General features: G+C 31.1%; 3 protein-coding genes across 3 annotated transcripts; 1 reads left to right on the forward strand and 2 right to left on the reverse strand.

The window, feature by feature from the left end:
- LOC101265697 (lipid phosphate phosphatase epsilon 2, chloroplastic-like) lies at positions 1-1,906 on the forward strand. The gene is made up of 4 exons (XM_004232380.5): positions 1-498; positions 1,048-1,273; positions 1,369-1,442; positions 1,596-1,906. The coding sequence occupies exons 1-4, from the start codon at positions 202-204 to the stop codon at positions 1,824-1,826; spliced, it is 828 nt and encodes a 275-aa protein (XP_004232428.1). The 5' UTR covers positions 1-201; the 3' UTR covers positions 1,827-1,906.
- Positions 1,907-4,751: 2,845 nt separating this feature from the next.
- Positions 4,752-6,291, reverse strand: GolS2 (galactinol synthase). The gene is given in 3 exon segments (NM_001247739.2): positions 4,752-5,357; positions 5,438-5,758; positions 5,850-6,291. Coding segments are annotated over 3 exon segments (1,014 nt in total). The 5' UTR covers positions 6,180-6,291; the 3' UTR covers positions 4,752-4,994.
- Positions 6,292-11,231: 4,940 nt separating this feature from the next.
- Positions 11,232-14,818, reverse strand: LOC101265391 (mannan endo-1,4-beta-mannosidase 7). The gene is made up of 5 exons (XM_004232379.5): positions 14,268-14,818; positions 13,996-14,190; positions 13,791-13,913; positions 12,246-12,448; positions 11,232-11,969 (listed from the first exon to the last, which is right to left on the reverse strand). Exons 1-5 carry the CDS (start codon positions 14,592-14,594, stop codon positions 11,513-11,515), a joined length of 1,305 nt encoding a protein of 434 aa, XP_004232427.1. The 5' UTR covers positions 14,595-14,818; the 3' UTR covers positions 11,232-11,512.
- Between the last annotated feature and the right edge of the window lie 847 nt (positions 14,819-15,665).

A 15,665-nucleotide genomic window follows, 5' to 3' on the forward strand; every position in this document is an offset into this window, starting at 1 on the left:
GTGTACAACATTGAAGAGTCAATTTAATAGACGAACAGTAAACTTTGGCTATCAATATCATAAATAACTTTATAGGACACAAATCTAATTTAATTAGTTAGGATTATTATAGGGTTATGAAAAATAAAATTCCACTTGATACACCTTCTAATTCAAATCACATATCTCAGCTCTTTATCGAAGAAAAAATCTGGTAGCAAAATGGTTGTTGCAACTACCCTTGTAAATGGATCAATACTAGTTAATCAGCTTCAATTTCGCAGACTCGATAGATTTTCCACTTTCAAATTGGATATCTGTGGAAAATTCAAGTTCAAAAAGTCCATATCGCATTGTACACTAATTCCCCCTAAAATGATGATGGATTCCGTCGAGAATCGAGCTGCAGCTGCTGCCGGCGATGAAGGAGTCAGTCTTGGAGGATTAGAGAAAGAAGCTGTTATTGATGGATCCATGAATTTTTCTTCCGATGGAATTCAAGCTTTTCTCAATAGCATGGTAATTCAACCTTTGATCTGCTCTGTTTTATCAGTTCTTCACGTTTGACCTGCACTCTGTCGTACAATTATTGGATCGATTTGCCGGCTGGTGAATAAATTTGAACTTGTTTATTGGATTTACATGGAAAATTATGGAAAAAATGTTAAAATGTTGAATACAAAGCTCAAAAAGGTTGTCTTGTTGGTAAAAAAAGGACTCTAAAATAGATATGTTTACTTCTAATACACAACATAATAGTATAGTCATTTAACGAGTTTTGTTTAGAAAAGGTTTACTCTCAATTGTTAAAAAGCTAGCATTAATCATACGTAGCTTAATGTATCAAATTCATGTATCATAAAGTCATTTTAAAGTTTTTTCTTTTGTAGTCTAACTTGAACGTCATTTAAGTTTGCAATTATTAGCTTATGCATGATGGCATGTCCCAACAATTAGTTTAAGGTAATGTTCCTCACAATAATCATTTTGATGTGACTAGCTATGTCGAACTTCTAATTGCTGCTTTGGTGTTGTTGTTTAATGATTAGTAGTCCTGAATAAGTACAGAGTAAGTGGCTGATGGCTGCAGTTTATGGTATGATCTTGCTGTGGAGGCATGATATGGAAGCCCTGTGGGTTACTTCAGGTGGAGTTGTCAATACCTGTCTTTCAATTGCACTGAAGAGGATACTTAACCATGAACGCCCCGTTTCAACTTTAAGATCGGATCCTGGGATGCCTTCTTCACACGCGCAATCTATCTTCTACACAGTCGCATTTTCTATCATCTTAAGTAAGTAAACTCCATCTTTACCAAATGATGAGATAATTTTCCTCCAGATAATCCATTTCCACTTCTCATTTTTTTTTTTGAATTGTTTGACACAGTGATTAAATTTTTCGGGTTCAATGAAATGACTGCAGTCACTAGTACGCTTATCTTTGCAATGGGTTCTTACTTTGTAAGTGTGGAGTTGTACCTTTTAATTTTATTAGTAAGCTGGCAGAACGTATTTGATTACTGGTTCTTCAAGTGATTTTCTGAATTGTAACTTCCATCCCAAGTAAAACTGGTGCAGAAAATGATACATGTTTTCTTTACTATCACTTTACAGTCATGGCTACGAGTTTCGCAACGATTTCACACGCTAAACCAAGTAGCAGTGGGTGCAATACTAGGATTCTGTTTCTCTATTTTCTGGTTCTGGCTATGGGATGCCATAGTCATGAAGGCATTTATAAACCACTATTGGGTTCGGATTGTAGCTGTTGTTGGTGCAGCTGGTTTTAGTGTTGGTTTTCTCCTATATGTGATTCGAAATTGGGTTATTGAAGACCTACATTGATTCAATATAGTATGTGTAAAGATTATTCGTATAGCAATTGAAATAATTAGGGTATACAAATAAAACAATTTCTTCTCAAATTCTACCTCTCATTATTTTGCATTTTACATCTTGTAATGTTGGAGACTTGGTGTCATGTGAATGAAGTATAGTTTTGAATAGGACATCATAATAAAGACTTGCATTATAGTATTAGAATACAATCGACAAGGGACGAAGTTAAACATCCACATGCAGAGACTTAAAAGCTTTTTATCATAGGGTTCAATAATTACAATATCTACAAAAATAAATTACCTTTCTACTGGGCAAATTGTCTGAAACTGTTGAGAAATATCTTACTTCATTCATATATATGATACCAACAGAGAAAATGTAAAAGTTGGATAAAATTCATTGAGCTTATGTGGGATTATTTAACACCCCACTTTACCCCCAATATAGACATTGGACAATTTAATCTAGAGCCATCATCAATAAAGAATAATTGGGATGAATGCTAGCTATGATATTATGTTTTAAAAAAATAGATCTTGCTCTGATATTATATTTTAAAAAAATGATTTTTAATTTAATTTAGTTTTGAAAATTAGCTTAGTGATGAACGTGATTATGGTCTTTTTATGTAAATATGTATTTTTATGTACATAATTGATATAATACTATTTGTTGTCTCTTATGCAACGGCCAAATGATGTTTGACTTATTTAGTTAGCTGATTAGCGATCAATTCTCATTTAATTGTACATGATTTTCTTTACTAAAAGATTTTAGTCTCTGAAGGTGCCCGTTTTGAAGGCTTAGAACAAGAAGCTCTCATTCATGGGTCCATGATTTTTTCTTCCGCTGGAATTCAAGCTGCTCTCAACAACCTGGTTAATCTATTTTCTCTTTCAGGGTACAGAAAAGAAAAATGGGACACAAGATTATAAAGTGAGAATCCAACTCTCACCGAGAAAAACAAAGGTTTAGCTAGTCGGTTGATCTTATGGGGTTCATCGCTCGATTTGAATTTGTCATTGATTAAAATTAAATTAATTTAGTTAATTTATAAATTATCAAAATTAAATCAAATCAAATGTAATTTATAGTTATTAGTTTGGTTGTTACTAGTTTTGATTCGGTTAATAATCATATAAAAGGATAAAGAAATAATTCATTCAAAACATGAAAGAAGTGACAATAATTCATTCAAAACGAATATAATGTTAAATTTGACAAGATTCAAAAATGGATTAATTAGAAGATATAGTGGTTAGGAGGATAATTTAGGTGAACCATTTGATTTCACAAGGTAAATGTTTATATTTTGACATATTGTGATGTCATGGATGACATCAATAAGAAGAATTCACTCTTATAAATAGGTAGCTCCTAATTCATTTGTAACATACCTCTCACTTGCCTTCTCATCTCCTAAGGCATTTGTTCTTCTTTCTCTCTTGTAGTATTTCACTTGTACTCCTTTGGAGTGAAATAAATATTGGTTGGTTGTGTCCGAGGACTAGGCAAAAGAAAACAAAAGTTTACCGAACCTCGTTAATTCCTGGCGTTCTTTTTTGTTGTTGTCTCATTTACTATTTATTAGCTACATTTAGATATAGCAGTTGTGATTCCATCACTCTCTATATATTCGGCTTCCGCAACATATAATACTCCTTTCATTCGGTATTGTTTGTCATGATTTTTTATTTTTAGAGTCAAACTATAAAAACTTTGATTAATATTTTAAGATGCATTTTTTCATTATATTAATATGCAAAAAAAATGCAATTTATAATACTTTTCATATAGTTTTAGAATATCTAATTTTTTTGTTTAAAATATCGAATTAATGTGATCTAATTTAACTTTGAAAATTAATCAAATCAACTTTTGAAAAGCGCAGCATAACAAACAATACCGGACGGAAGAAGTAATAGTTAATATAACTCACATTACATTACTTTTCATTGTGAATTTACTACGAATAAAGCTTTAAAATTCATGATTTTGGCCTAGAAGGAAGAGACAATGACACTTTCAATTATACAAAGAATTGTCATAGACACTCGTATACATGAAGTCTATAAGATAATTGTTCTCACTTTGGACAATTTTGCTTTCAGTAAAAATAAATAAATATTAACGAAAACGTATATAAGATATTCAAAAATGGGTTCATGACAACAAACATTGATTCTTAATTTATAGTGTATACGACTGATGAGAGTAAAACACAACAGTGATTGTGATCAACAAATAATTAAGGTGTACAGAAAGCACAATTTCTATTCATACAAAAACCGTCATTATTTTGCATTTTACTACTTGTACCTGAGTACGTGTGTTAATAAGCTTGGAGTTATAATCAATCGATAAGACACCAAGTTAAAGGATTATTAATAATAGGTAGAAACGGAAAAAACAATAGCAACTTGTAAGTAAATATTTTTGGTAATGCTTATCTTTTTTAAAAAAGATTTACAGACTAGTACGACACATTTAAGTTAAGGAAATAAAAATGAATTCCATAAATTAAACCTGCAAGGCAAAATATCCTATGAATAACAAGTTTTATCTGGAATCGAATTAACACAAAAAAATTCCAAGTTTAGTAAAAGTAGTCCTTATCCACGAACACCAACAGGTTTCAAATACACAAGCAATATAATGAATATTCAACCATTTCCCCTTCAACTCTTTCACATCTATAGCTATCTTGTTGTCACATAGACTGAGACAGTTACTACTTTTTTGGATTCTTATAGTTAATTTAGGAGCTTATAGTTATTGCAAACAATCACATGAATTATTTAACTTTCTGAATAAATTATCCACCTACGGATTTACTCAAAATATTTAGTGCAATTAACAAAAGACAAAAGATTACTCGAGCCATAACATAAATACGTATCTCAAGATTCAGTATAAACATAAATACGTACTTTTTTTCATTTCTGTGTTCTTCCAATATCCACAAACAAACAAACAAAAACACTCTTTAACTTATAGAAGAACTTAAATTGCCTGCTCCCCTATTATATACAGACAATTTATAATCCTTTTGTAAAAAAATAAATAACAAAAGCACTCTGTAAAGCTAGTATAATTTGCTTTAAGACTATGTATCCCAAAGTTGTTGTTTTTTTAAAGATAAAAAACAATTTGAAAGCTTCCTATAATATTCTAAGCGGCCGATGGAGCAGTTATGTAGTGCACAACACCAGCCTCTGATAACGCTTCCATAATTTTTTGAGCTTCAACTTCTCCATCTACGGCATTCATAACAACGTTGGAATTCTTGTAATCCAATGACTCGTCATCATAAATATCCCACCATTTTTTTATCAGCATCTTAATGTCTTCTCTGTCCATGTTCTCTTCCTTGCCAGTGTACCTCCATGGCTTCGACCCCGCCGCACAGTAGTGAACAACTTTTACTTTCTCAAGATCCACATTCTCAGGGTGACGCCACAACATAGCTAAAACTAAGTTATAATCGTTCGGAATTGGCTTGTAGACATCTCTGAAATACATGTTCAAAAAATCCTGCAAAAAGTTAACATAAAAATTTTTAATCATTTCAACAATTAGAGTCCAGAAAAAGGGCTTAAAAAAAAGATTGTTACCTGTTCAGCAAATGGGGTAGGAGGGGTAACTTTGAGTGTTTTCAAGAGATCATCATAAGTGGAGAGACTTGGCTCATACACAAACATGCCAGCATTAAAATAGAGTGATGGCTTAGGGCCCAAGTCTTCAGTCCACTGGACCTTATCAGGACACTGTTGACAGTAGCCAACTTTATATTGTGGGGTGTGACTCCATGTTTTCTCACAAAAACAATCCATCACAGCATAAAAATAGCCATCTGGCAAGTCAAACAAGTGGTCTATGTTATCAAACACCTGAATATCACCGTCCAAGTATATCATCTTGCTATACTCCACAAACTGCATCCCAAAAAAAAAAATAAAAACACTTTTAGCATATATACAAAATAAATAAACATTATAATTACTGAAACAGAAAGGACAGTTGTACCTCCCAAATACGAAGCTTTGAATAGTTGATAACATAATAAGCCATAGCAAATTGAGTTTGATTGTGAGGAGGATAAACAGGCTCGATCTCTCGAACGATGCAACCTTGGTTAATGAGTATACGTCGATGTTCCTCCGGGACATCAGGCAAACAAGCCACAACAAGTGGATAAGCGGATTTCGCCTTTCGCAAACCTTTAACCAAACCAACAACGCCTTTCCAATAATCACCATTTCCAGCTAAAAATGTAACATAGGCACGGCTTGACAAACTTTTTGCCTTGGCTAAACCAGTTGCCTTAGTTGCAAGACCAAAAACATTAGGTGCCATTTTTTTTTTATAATTGGTAAATTAGAAATGAGTGTTTTTTGTGAGATTTAAAATGAGAAAAAAAGAAGCTAGTAAAGAGTAGTTGAATAAGAAAAGATTGTTTTTTGAGAAGATTGCTGTTTGTTTGTTGATGAGATTTGAGTGTTTTTGACGTTGTTTATATAGGCCTTGGGTGGGAATTAAAAATATGTAAAAAAAAATAAAAAATTAGATTGCATGGCGTTTACGCAATACGACGTCGTTTTACTTTTATTGTCTGTGTAAGTTTCTTTGAAGTAGAGCATTTGGGCCCTATAAATCTTAAAAATTATATTTTGCACCACAAGGATCGGACTGTACGTGTTGTGGTCAGGTAAGATCCAACGGTTCAGATTTTTTTGTTGCTTTCTATAATTTCAAATAGTGACGGTTATTTGTTGTTGTTGAGAAATCTCTGGAAACTGGGCGGTGGTTTGAGTAATAATTAATAAATGTTTCTTTTTCTACAGTAATTAATTAAAGTAGTAAACACTAGAATAATCTTTCATTTGGCCCACCATTATCTCACTCCATAAATTAACCACGAAAATTAAAATCTTAGATTTCGCTTTCAATTGAGTTATTAATTTAGGATAAAGTATTATGATCAAACCTTTGAATATCATACAGCACAATATATTATAATATCAACCATGTAACACAAACACGTACGTCCTGCATATTTATCAATATTAAACAAAATTAATATAATTTGATTTTGATGGAAAATAACACACAAATATGAAGTCTATTTAAACCTATAACTCTAATATTAAAACACATCAAGCTATTTGTAAGGCAGGGGACCAAACTACTGATTGCTACGGTTGTTGTCTATAAGGTATGTAACACCCATAAGGCCACAAATTGACCAAGATTTATTTTTTCTAACACCCAAATTAACTATATGCAACAAATTATTTTGACAAAAAAAATTGCTAGCTAGAGGAGTTTAGTAATTAATTATGATTAACCTTCTCTTATTGATAAGTTGTAGTTGAGTGAGCTCCTGATATATTATTCATAAGAAGGTAAGCAAAAATATTTTATTCTTTCTTAATATTTTCTAAGAACAATGTGGCAAATGAAAGGGTTACATAATTTAAACTAGATAGTGATTGCGCAAAGTCTAGCTCTTTTTTTTTAATTTTAAATTGTTGGTCTACCTTTCATAACCTAGGATACCGATCTCGCTTGATTTTATTATCTTATTAAATGATATTTTTGTTCAAAAAAATATATGAAAAATTGGTGTTTGACTAGGATTAATATTTATTCATACTTTATAAATAATTATTTAAAAAGTTTAGACAATTGCTTGGTTAGAAGTTTGAACTATTCAATTAAATTGATAGACTTCAGATCCATAAAGTATTATTATAAAAAAGAATGAACCTCAATATCTGAGAAAATAGTTATATAAAAATAGAATTAACCACGTAATGACATAAAGACCTTGTAAAATATAATGATACTTTCACGGTTTTAAATTATGTATCGTGTCATTTTCTTATAGGCTCTTATACAAGAAACTTTAATTTATATATATTTTTATTTTATCTTTATTTATATATAATTTAATTTAAACTTATAAAATAAAAACAAAATAATTTAAAAATATTAAACGAGAGTGACATTATAATAAAAATAATTTTTAGCAGTATTAAATATTGACACTAATAAAGAATGCTAAAATTTTTACCGACATCAATTAAGTGTCATTAAAACTAATATCACTAAAGACTTTAGAAAAATATACAAAAAATGACGATTTTTTTAAAAAATTATATTTAACAATAATTAAGAATTAAATGTTATTAATAGTTATTTTTGTTATAATGTGAGGGAGTACTGGTGCTAGATTAAGAAATACCATAATATAGAATATATTTCCTTTTTTTGGCTTACGTACAATAAACTACAAAATCATTTCCTAAACAACGCGGGTTTTGACTATTGACAAAGTTGTAACTGTAGCCGACCCAAACCTATTTACGATCGAACTCATCAAAATGCCGCCACGTGTCTAACTCTAGCCACGTGGCGTGTACCACTCGGTGTGGGCTATCTATAGAGATTTTCTTCAATAAGAAAGGGTCCCACGGCAGTTATGGAGGTTTAAAAAGAGTCCCATATCTCAACGAAAACTGGCCCCACAGGAGTTAGGGAGGTTAAAAGTGGGCCCATATCTAAAGCGTGTCTATACTGCGAGCGGTAAAATATTGCCACGTATCATAAAAGGGAGGATGAGATATGCCACATTTGCTAAAAGTTGAATATTTTAGAGCTATTTTTTCTGCCTTGTCTTAATTTAATTATTGTTTTTCATTATGTAGTAGTTATGTTAGTTAGGTGTATTAGTTAACACTTGTGTGTGAAAGTTAATATGAATTGAGTGACAAGTGTGGTTAATTTTGAATGGTAGCGTTAAGATAAGGAGATAATTGTAGTCGCACACAAAACCGACCAAAAATTTATCCTAATGAAATAGAGTAGTTGAGTTATAGCCTTTTGACTGCTAACTGATGAGTAGTGAGCAACCTTGGCATTTACTGAAATATTATTACCTCCTCCGTTCCTATTTAGTATAACTATTTAGGTTTTATATTTCTTAAAAAAATATGTAATTTTGTTATTTAGTGCTTTTTAAGTAAAGTATTCAGTAAATAAACATGAATTGATTTACTTTGATGAACTCATTTAACTAAAATAAATTAATTACTTAGTTTGTCTATATTGGATAGATGCATAACTTCAAGGATGATAATTTCTAAAGGATAAAATAGAAAAAATAGTGTTACTAATGCATTAATTTTGTAAAATAGAAATAATAAGAATAATTTATATTTAGTAAAAACGAAATATATAAATGGAAATTGAGTTTATAAGGAAATTGAGTTGATTAAGGAAGATGATTTGATTTGTTGCTACTTAGTCGTGGTGGGGGTTGGAGGTGTGGGTCATGGTTTTAAAAAAATTCCAGAGTTTGTTGCATGCTAAGCGATATTATTGATTATTCATTCTAAAAATGTAGAAAATTCAAATTTGACACCTTTAATATATAGATGATAGTAATTTAGCAGGGGAAATAAATGAGAGGCTTATATTATTTTAAATATTTTGATGTTATTTTGGAAGATGGGATTTGATACTATAACAAAGAGTCTATTGCATTGCGGTAGTTCCCAAAATTTTGAAGAGTTTATTGCGTAAGTTAAGTAATCCTATTGACTATTCGTTGAAAAATGTAGAAAATTTTAGTTTGATACTTCAATAAGATTAACGAGGACAATAATTTCGAATAGTGAAATAGACTTACATTATTTATTTATTTTAGAAATCATGATGTGATTAAGGAAGATGAGATTATTTGATATTAAAATGAAGAGTCTATTTGATGGTGGGGGTTGGAGGAGTGGTCCATCGTTATCAAATTTTACCGAGTTTGTTGCATGGTAAGTTACAATATTGACTATTGACTAAAAAAATGTAATATTTTCAAATTGCCAGGTTTAATAAGATTAAAAGTGGCAGTAATTGTGAATAACAATACGAGTAAAAATTTTCCACAATATTCTAAAAATTTTGGTATTCTTATGAAAAATGGTGTGATTTGTTGCTTACAACAAAGAGTCTTCCAGGTTGTGGGGTTGGAGAGGTGGATTATGATTCTCAAATTTTTCAATGTTTAATGGAATGGGATCTGCTCTATCTTGCAAAGTAGAGGAGCCTGTTATTTAAAGAATTTAGGTCAAAATTATGCTCTTTTAAACGATTTAGTATTCTAAGTGGTAGTATTAACTACATATTCAGTCCAAAAAATGTAAAAAAAAATAAAAATAAATAAATGTAACAACCTTAGTAAGATTAAAGACGGCCGTAGATTTGAAAAAATTAAAGATTACATTATTCATAATATTTTAAAGATTTTGATATGATTAAGAAAGACAATGTGATTTGTTGTTACAACGATGCTCAAATTTTCCAGAGTTCGTTTTAAGCTAAGCAACATTGTTGACTATTGACTCTAAAAATGTAGAAATTCAAATTTGCCAACTTTAGTGAGATTAATTGGATATCAGAAGAAGGATTTAGTCTTGTAAAATTGGTTATGGGCCTAGAATTTCTAACGGATCAAGGAGCCCTGGCTGAAAAAAAGGCCTTGCTATGCCAACCCGAACAGGGGCCTCTAAAAAGAGATCCATTAATTTTTCCAATATTCACAAATCGCAAAGAGATTAAACTTAGTTACGTTCCACAGCTAGTTTAATTACGTTTCATGGTTATAGTTACGTTTGATATGTGTATTCTCGTTTGTATATTTTGTTTGTTAATATACAAATAGGGCAAGTATATACAAATTCTGTATTTATATATATTTAGAATTTTTCAAAACACCTTTTGTATATTTTGCTACCCATAGGAATTTTTCAGAACTCTATTTGTATATTTCGCTTGCTAATATACGAATAAAGAAATTTAATGAATTTTTCTTAACATATACGAATCAAATGTATGAGCAAATCATATATAAATAGCTAGGGTGGGAATATACAAAATCTTAATTTATACAATCAAAAATCAAACTATAAATTTTGAATTTATACAATTAGGAAACAAGTAAGCAAAATTTAAGAAACTGTATCCGTGCAATTTAAATATCTAAAACTGTAGCCATGAAGCGTATATACTATAAATGTTTGTCATTTCGCGTAATAATTCCGTTTTGGTGGCTGAGAAAAGGGCCTTAACTCATGGAATCCTGGCTAGCCGTCCAGGCCTTTTATGAAGCTTCAAACACAGCCACTTTTGGTTCATCATTTCATGAACCCACCTAAATGCTTCATCAGTAGATTTTCATCATCAATTCTAAAAATTTTCTCATGCATTATTCTTTTGAGAGTACCGTCTAAGATAGTTGATACACAGAGATATTTAAATTCCATCACATTTGGAATTTAAATTGTTACTTCGGCTATAAGATAATCTTCTGAATAGATTTTTTTGTAATCAATAATAGGGTAAAACGCAGAATGAAAATTTAAATATCTTTCTTTTTCTTTTCCATTACTGACAGGAATATAATTGGAAAACAACAAACATGCAAGTAACAATACAAGTAGTCAAGTATCCAGAAAACAACATAGTTACCGTAAGTAATAATCTCTATTAAGCCACCTGGATGAACCATAATCATCTCTAAGAGGGCTTTTGCAAACACTATATGTCATACAAAATCCTTCAGGACAGTTTTTTCTGTCACACACACTACTTTAAATCATAAGTTATAGCTTCAAACGTAAAGCATCTTATCATTAGTTTCCGATTCGCTTTCCTTTGTTCCTATTTGTCCAATCACTCCTTCTAGCAGCCTTTGCTCTCTTCCACCTCTGAATGTTTCTCATTCTTGCAAATATTTTCCGAATCTGGTACAGCTTATGAGATTGTTGAGCAATTAAATTTGCAGTTGAAGGGTTCTGGCTTAAGATAATCTCATATCCATCTCCAAATGAGTTCATTCCTTCACTTAAAAGTTGCCAGAAGAGTCCCCCTGCTGCTGCTCCCCCGCGCTTAGCTGATGAATATATCTTGTAGTAGACTGTATTGTAAAGAAGGTCCCTTTGGTAGGAGCTGAAACCTGAATCTTTCGAAGATTTTCCAAACTCTGTGATCAGCAATGGCTTACGGAGAATATATTGAGCATCTTGAATGTGGGAGTCTAGCCAATTGTTCAGAAATGATAGTTGGCCTTGATCATTTGAGTTTGTTACCCTGTCATATCACAACTTTATCATTAAGAAACTCATAAATTTTGTAACACGCTTCTCATGTATAGGCCTGATTCTTTTTCCATTTCAAGCACACAACTATTTTTGTTTCTACAGGATTGCTGGTTCGATATCATAATGACTACTCTATTTAATAGTTTAAACATTTTAAATGAGATGATGACATAAAACACTTGAATTTCTAAGACAGCTAATGAAAATGATGTAATTTCTGTAAAGGATATTATTGCAATGTGCAATGTGGTCCTGAAAAATTTACCATTGATCAGGATAGGCATGAACAGTGGCAAAATCAATGCCAGGGATGCGGTTGTTGGCGATGAAATCAGTTCCTATGTCAAAATTAGGATTCAGATTTCTCCTCTGCGGAGTTGTTTGCCCGTAGAATCCTTCTAAGCCAACTTCTAACAAATGGTTTCTGTCAATGGACTTAACATAAGAGGCCATCTCTGTTGCCCATGCCTGCAAACAACAAATTAAACTTAGCACAACTCCTTTCTATATTGTTCCCCTCCAGAAAATAGAAGCAATAAATGAGTGCACTTGAAAATCGCAGGGAAAACAGATGACAGTAATTTCTAGTCAATTTGCGGCTCTTATGAGAGGGTTGTCCTATGAAAATTAATTGAGAACTTGATGGGATCATGTATTCGATGACAACTTAATGCTTTCGAATCGAATTATGCATATTTAATAAAAGTTGCACATTCTAAATCAGCTTAATATTCAGGGTCTTACCATTGAACCATCTATTTTTATTTGTTATTGAGGGGGTTCAAAATTTATGCATCTATAAAAATACAGAAAATTACCTTATATATATCGTGTATTTTTTTGCCCAGAATGTTCGAATGAACACGCTTAACCCAACGTGGATCCACCCCTGATCTGTGCTATTATGATATTCACCAACTTTCGTATTATTTATTGCTAACAAAGGCTATATCTTTACTAATATGAGTGTAGGGTGTTCCATTATGAAAGTCCCACAAAGTTAAAATTGATAAAAAAAGTTGCTCTAGTTGCGAGCCATATAATCATTATGTCACATACTCATTTTAGTAGGACAAACCAAACACAAGATAATAAGATAATTGTTTATGGATTATTTAATCTCACTTTATAATTCATGTACTCCCTTAAATTTTAACTTGTTTCTCTTATCTTCCCTTTTGAGTCAATTTAAAAAAATTGTTTTATTTTTTCCTTTGTTGATTGTTCTTTATAACCTAATATGTTTACAAAATTTAAAAATATTTTAATTCATTTAAAGATTCTTCACTTTAAGAAAATCATAAGATATAAACAATTCTTTATTTTTTATAATCTCAAGTTAAATCAATAAATTAATGTTATTTGATCTACTCATACTAATATCAAAACTCATCCCCGCATTTCACGGCTTAATTGTCTGCATCTAAACTTGCAAAAGTGTAAAAGTAAAACCAGCAAAACAAAAAAGGAATCCGACCACAGTTTAATTAAAAATTCAGCGAAGAGGAATTAAAAGATATTGCCTCCATTTTCATACTTATTGATTATCCAAGTTACTTGTCAATTTAAAAAATTAATTAAATTTCTTTCTATTTTATCTTTATAATTAAGTTATTAAAATAATATAAATGAGATTATAATTTTTTTAAAGGAAAAATCAAATAAATTAATGAAATTATCCTTGGAGTATTTATGATTCATTAAAGTGAAGAGTAGAGAGAAAATGAACCACTCATGTGGGACGCTACTCTGCTTCTTAAAATTTAAAGCAGAGAAAGAGAAAAGTAGAGAGCTCAAAAGCACTAAGTACCTGAATGGTTCTTCCTGAATGATCTGATGTGCATCTAGGTTCATTCATAAGTTCCCACGCCATGATTGTAGGATCATTCTTATAAACAACTCCACTGAATCTGTTGTATCTGTTCAATACAGTCTGCAGTAGTAGAAACAGAAACAGAAACCAATTAGAAACAAACGATTCTGATTTTTGTAAAATGCAATTAAATTTCTTTTACCATAATATGATTCTTGTAATAGCCCTTAACAACTGAGTTTTTGAAGAAATCATCATCTGAATTGAGGTACTGTCCATGACTTCTAGCCCAATTCACATACTGTTTCTTTCCCCCAAAGCTCTCGTAATTGTTTGCAAAGCTTAATATAACCTTAATCCCATACCTTCTTGCTTCAGATATCACAAAATCCAAACCCTTCAAAAATCAATTAGTTACACAAAAGTTAGGACTAGGCATAAAAAAATAGAACTAAATGAGTAGTACAAAAAGACCTTAAACATGTCCTCATTGTAAGATCCAGGAGCATATTGTAATGGCCTGTATCCACCATCACTAAAAGCCCAAGTTCTAGCAACAGTGAGTCCATGGCTCGAAGCTTCTCTAAATGCATCTGTTACTTTAGATCTTTGAGATGGGTCAGCAGCAATATACATTAACCAGTAGGCATTAAATCCATTAGCATAAAAAGGGTCACCATTCAACATGAAATGTATTCCTCTGGTCCTAATGAACCCATCCCCTGCTTCAACTTGAACGAATAAACATACATGCTGCAACAAGAAAATTAGAAGAAATGCGTAAGCGAAATGCTTCTTCATTTCTATTTTGATTTCTCAATATTGTGGATTTTGAAGTTCACAGAGTAAAAGCATTTTATTGGCAGTTGAGAATGGGGTGAGGATTTGTATAAAGCTCTGTGCAATAGAGTGGCCCCACCACCACAAGTATTATCAGGTATGGGAGAAAAGTTAACAGTGACTGCCAATTGGTTGGTTCTGAGAGGTTCTAAAAAAGGAAAAAAAAGGAGTGGGCTGAAATTTTTAGAGTTACGAACCATTTTTTTTTTCAAATTAAATAAAGGTAAAAAAATGTCAAGTTCGTCGGTGCGAAATTCGTTAGCATTATGACATATTATTCTAAATATAGAGTAATTTATTACCGATATGAATGACTAAAAGAATATAATAGAAAATAAAATTTTTAAGGAAGTTGTAAATTACTTTATTAAGGTCAAATAAAAATTTCTTTATAATTATAATAAAATAATGTTTTCTAAAACAAACTAAAGAAAAGGGTATTCAACAATGCGCATAAATTTACATTTTAGATACAGCAGAAATGTAAATTTTGAAACTTCTCTATTCTCATTTCTCTTAACTTTTGCAACAATACGCATAAATAGGCCTCATAAATTCACACTTGGTTTTTAAGTTTTAACTGCGTGTCTACATGTATTAATTACTAGTCTGATATAATTTATGTTGGTGCATAACCATTTTATTGTTAAAATAAAATATTGACTGTGTATGTTAATTATGTAAGTTGTGGTAGAAGATGACTATTAGATTTTGTTATTATCATGGTCATTAATTTCTTCAAACTCATATAAAAATTGTTTTTTTATAACTCATGTAATCTATCACATTTATCTATTCACATAATCACCCTTCATTCTATCATTGGTTACATGGAAGACTTCTTCACCAATAAATAGTATCTTCATTTGTATTGGGAAGTAAATGAAATATAGTGTAAAAAGGGAATTGAGACAAAGAAAATATTTTAAGTTTTCAAACTTCATTCACTGAATAAAAGAGAGAGTATTTATGTGTTGAAGGAAGGTGTTTCTTTTGTGGAGCTTTGATCTCTTCAACTAATCTGGACTTGAT

Source organism: Solanum lycopersicum, chromosome 2 (genome assembly GCF_036512215.1).
Source record: "Solanum lycopersicum chromosome 2, SLM_r2.1".
NCBI classification, from domain to species: Eukaryota; Viridiplantae; Streptophyta; class Magnoliopsida; order Solanales; family Solanaceae; genus Solanum; species Solanum lycopersicum.